The sequence below is a fragment of the Rhipicephalus sanguineus genome, chromosome 2 (genome assembly GCF_013339695.2).
Source record: "Rhipicephalus sanguineus isolate Rsan-2018 chromosome 2, BIME_Rsan_1.4, whole genome shotgun sequence".
NCBI lineage: Eukaryota > Metazoa > Arthropoda > Arachnida > Ixodida > Ixodidae > Rhipicephalus > Rhipicephalus sanguineus.
The window spans coordinates 228,581,103-228,586,259 of NC_051177.1; the positions used below are offsets into that span (position 1 = coordinate 228,581,103).

Genomic DNA, 5,157 nt, shown 5'->3' on the forward strand with positions numbered 1-5,157 from the left:
AATCCCCCTCTTAACAAGTTACCTACAGACATTGCTTCCTCTCTAGAAGATTTCTTAATAATAATATCTTGGGTTTAGCGTCCCAAAACCATCCTATGATTATGAGAGATGCTCTAGAAGATTTCTGAACGAAAGTCAAAGGTTATTTCCATGTAAATGAATTATGCGTCTGTGCATCCATTTGTTGTACACAGTAAAGTTTACATGTATGTTAACAATTAGTTCCGAAGAGTTTTTCTTCTTGCTTTTCTTTTTTTACTTTTTTTTCTTTTTTGTGGTGCTTTGCTTTCATTTATTCGCGCCGTATTAGCTGGAGCACGATTGTATTATTATGAAATTGTATGTGCATATGTAGATGTATGTATGTATATGCGTATGTGTATATATATACATTTGTATTATTCGTATTACTTCTTGTTCCGACTAAATATGTGCTCCGTTGCTGAGCTACCAGTTCGCATACATGTATTACGTTTTCTTTTTTTGTTATTGTGTTCTGGTCTTACCTGTTCGAATATGTGCTCTGTAACTGAAAACGATTCATTGTAACTCCCCTATGTAATGCCTGCTTAGGCCTTAGGGTACTTGAATAAGAAAAATGCAACAACACTTGTAAGCACAATTATCAATAATAATCTGAAACATATGCTTACACAGTAGATTCTCATTAAACGGAAATATCATAAACAAATCGCTGCTTAAATGAACAACTGCCTTTTGACCGATTGGTATTACAATTGAATTCTGCACCTCCGTACATTTCTCAGTGGACAAAACTCCTGTTAAACGGATCACATTTTCCTGGTCCCTTCAGGTTTCGTTTAATAAGAGTCTACTGTATTTGCAGATGAGAGTAGTGATTTCTAAGTCAAAGGTTGTATATGTCATCCATAATTTCGTAGATGAAATGTACGTAAACTAAGAACGTGGAAGGTGTGACACTGCTAATAGTAGCAATGCACACAAAAGATCTCCGATGGTTAGTGAGAGCGACAGAATGTATACCAAAGTGTAGGAAACAATGTAGAGGAGTGCAGAATAGTTTATGGGGGTAATCAAGCTGACATATTTGCAAGCATTAAATGTAATGAGCTCACTCAATTCAGGGTAAATTGCAGATCACTGGGGAGGCCTTTGCCCTGCAGTGGACAATGATGACGACTATCGCAATACCCTATAAACAGTGAAGTAATTTGTGTAATGTGGAAGGTACCATTTTTGCCACTTTGTATTGCGTTAATTTGTGAAAGCTCGGACGTGTGAGAGAATTTTTCTGGTGTACCAGTGCGTCAAGATGAACATAAAAAAAAATGGTGGTTTTTCTCTTTTTAGTGTTGCGAAACTTGCATAACGTTTGGGGCTGTTAGTGAAACTTTTACCTGTAATTACAGTGTGATACATGTTCATGAGTCAAGTGCAAGAAATTTCGTATGTGTGGGATCAGCTGACTATAAAGCGGAGGTGCAGTAAGTGCACTTGAGATGTTTATAAGTAGGAAAGTGACATGAGATAACTGATATTTATTCTCCAACCAAAGTTACGAAGACACGTAAAAACCCGACGTTTCGGAACCAGCTCGGTTCCTTCCTCAGGGGGGACTGCGGCGGCTTGGCAGCGGCCTCTTTAAGGCACTCTCGCGGCGGTTAACGACCCCACGCATTACCGAGGAGCGTAGCCCATGCGCATACACCGGGGGGAGAGTTCCGAGTGAACGGTTGATATTTTGAGTGGTCCTCTGTATATGCCACGACTCCAGTAGTAACCTCCTCCACTTGGTTTCACTTTCGAGGATGGCGGTTCCGTTGAAGTCTATTCTGTGGTCAAACGTCTCTGCGTGCTCGGCGACGGCGCTGCGTTCTTTGTTGAGTTTACGGACGTCGTTGACGTGTTGCCTAATCCGTTCGGGGAAGTTTTTGGTCTCGCCGATGTATGACGAGGGGCAGTCGGCACACGGTATTTTGTAAACGACGCCGGGCGCCCTGTCCTTTGTTGGCCGGTCTTTCGGGCGGGGAAGGAAGCGACCCAGCGTGCATGAAGGCACGTGCGCGATGTGCACGCCTTCTTTTCTAAAAATCCGAGCCAACGCCTCGCTGGCTTCCTGGGCGTATGGGACCGACACGCGTTTTGGAGAGCTGTTCGTCAATGCTGGCTGGGAGTCGCGTAACCTCTTTTTCTCTGCGCGGCGGGCGACGGATCGAATGAAATTTCTGGGATAACCGTTTTTTCTGAGGTCCGCAATTACGCGGGCCTCTTCTTTCCGGCGTTCCGTGTTACTAAGAGAAGAGTTCTTTTGAAGATTTGTGCCCACGTTCTTAGAATTTTAAGACAAGCTTGTTTACTGCTCATTGCGAAGGCAACTTTTAGGTTACAAAAAGAAACATTCATTATGAATGTTCACAGGCCAGTTAGTGTAACCATATTTATACTGTGAGCAGCATTGTTAATGCCATCGAGTTGGAGTGCACTCCTGGTGGTGGTATGATTTTGTAAATGTCACTTGGACACATTCCTTGCAAGCACCATAATGTCATTAGGACATATCACAATAACATCCATGCACGTTGCACATGGGTGGCATAATTGTTCTTTTGCTGTGCACTTTTCTCCGCTACATTTAATTGACCTGTTAGCCATCATGATGTCATCATAAGAAATCTAAGTTACAAGGTTTGTTCCAAACGAAGGTTTACAATCGATTTTATATGTGTCAAGTAGATTTGAGGGGTTCTCTTCAAACTATATGCATTTGCATATGATGACGCTGTGACGTTTGACGGAATTCATCTGAACAAGTGGCAAAAGACGGCCCAGTTCACACATGCCTCAAAGAAGGCATTGACAGCTCAAACATGGGACGAGGAGAAGAAAGACGGCTTGCCCTCATGCTTTCTTTGTCCTGTGCTTGCACGTTTAATCTCTTCTTTAAGGCAATTTCTGTGATAACTGAAGAGATAAAGATGCAATAAGTAATATGTGTGTATTTTAAAATGAATCATGTATGTGTTTTATGCATATATTTGTAGATGAATAGTTTTCGTTGCAAGATTAATCTGTTGTTGCACTGGTGTGACTTTTCTCTTGTTATGTGGTTTGCTCAAAAAGAGGCCATGTACGAGAAGTTCTATAAGCAATAAAATGCATTTACAACACACCTTGAACTTGTATACTTTAAGCGCTGTTCACCACTTTGTCTTGCCAGGGAACTTGACCGTCTGCGACGAAGTGGTGCGCCAGTTTGTCTCGCACTTGCTTCGCATACCTGCAAGGCATAATGCCCTCATTTAATGCAGCAGGTTCATGATGGAGGACACACACTGAGAGAAAAGCACGCTAACCTTCCAAACCCAACTTATAGTTGGAGTTTATTGCCGTAACCATGACACTATGCTGCCAAAGTCTGCCTAGCGTTTGATGTAATAATGAGCGTTACCTCTCTTGTTCGTTTTCTACGGTATCTTCACAGTTTGTGGCGGAATGCATTTTTGCTGATTAGCACAACAACTTTCGAAATGTCAACTTCTATTTATGTCAAAGCTCGGAAGCTGTTCCCTTTCAAACAAAGCCACTGTTGTACACTTTTCAGAGCACTGTTACCCTATACCTCATTTTATTAGATGTTCACTGCTCAGCAACGGATAGAATGGAGAAGAAATGAAATGCCTTCACTACAATACGTCCACTTTGGTACCCTACGCAATGGGCGAGAAAGAAGGGTTGCAAAAAGGATGTGTGTTCATCAATCAGCAATGACATGAGAAATTCCATGCAAACAAGGAATTGCTTTGTTACACATCCAAACGTTACAAGGAGTGTGGATTACAACGAAATCATTTTCTTTAGCCATTGTGTGTACATTGCACTAAATTCCTTCAGTGCATACATTTAATAGTAATACAGACTAATCATCTGAGGGGGACGACAAGTCTGCCCCACACCTTCACTCAGTCGTACCTGTGTCATCATTAAAAATACAAGGTTATGGCCAAGACTGTTTTTGCTGCTAATAGTGGTTGAGGACCACTGATGTTGCATTCCAAGAGTTGTTTGCTTCCTATTTTTACCCGCCGGAAGCTGGGGCCCAGAGGCAGGATGTTGTGGGAAGCACGTCATTGCTACATTTTCATTTTTGTATCCACAATCGGTGGGGTGGTAGTGCGGTGATACCTGGGCCTCCAAATGGGGGAACACGGCGCATGGCTGTGCATGCTATTTCAGAACAAAGTTGTGGTCTACGTTCTCCCATTGCTCCTTTGGGTAACACACTTCATCTAAAAAGGATAGCAGGGGAAATCTTAAGGACTCGTATTTCTTTTGTTAGACACAGCACTAATTAGAGTCTGACACCAAGAAAGCTAAGGAAGTATACAGGATAGTTGTAGTAATTACGATGTAAATGTGAAGAAAGCAAAGTAGACGTAAACATAACTTGCCGCTGGCAGGGTACCAAACCTGTGCCCATATAATGTCCTTTAAAGTATGCTGGTGGGTAACTGCCACTGTAATCATTGGTAGAACATAGGACGCGACATTCGAAGGTCGTAGGTTCACCCTGCCAGAGGCAAGTTATTTTCACCACTGTACTTTCCTTCACATTTAGCATTATAATTGCTACCGACATCCCTACGCTTTCCTTGGCTTTCTAGTCTGGTAGTTGTAATAAACTATCAACTACTGAAACTTAAAATTTGAAGTAGTAAGAATTCACTAGTTTTGTCAGCAACACGGACAAGTTGTCATACACGAAGTTTTCATTGTTGTACATGTTTTCTTTTAAAAAGTGCGTTTGAAAAACTCATTGCAGAGCTGCACTTTTTTACGTGTGTTGACCATGAGCTTGTACACAAAACCTACTGTCAGAGCACGGTTTCAGAGATAGTGCCATGTCCCATATGATAACACCAATGAAACATATTCATATCACACATGTGTCAATTCTAAAGGCAGAGGTATGCGTGCCACTGCATGCCATCAGTCAGTACATAGAATCAAAGCGTACCTCGCAGCATTGCAGCCGTAGTCTCGGTGGCAAGGCGCTCCACCGACCTGCTTCCTCGTCCCTCCAACTTCCAGGTGAAAGGCGGCCTTCGCAGTCCTCGCTGTCTGTGGCACCAGGTGGGCAATAGGCGGCGGAGGATGCTGCGGACTCTAAGAAGAAGT

At 42.5% G+C, this 5,157-nt stretch overlaps 1 protein-coding gene across 1 annotated transcript in view; it reads right to left on the reverse strand.

Moving 5' to 3' along the window:
- Positions 1–3,179: 3,179 nt before the first annotated feature.
- The window catches only part of LOC119382274 (basic proline-rich protein-like), a 134,738-nt gene continuing 132,760 nt past the window's right edge, over positions 3,180–5,157 (reverse strand). The window contains exons 7-8 of the mRNA XM_037649980.1: positions 5,044–5,145; positions 3,180–3,259 (exon numbers count right to left, since the gene is read on the reverse strand). Coding sequence (XP_037505908.1) covers positions 3,180–3,259; positions 5,044–5,145 — 182 coding nt within the window. The remainder of the gene's footprint in view (positions 3,260–5,043; positions 5,146–5,157) is intronic.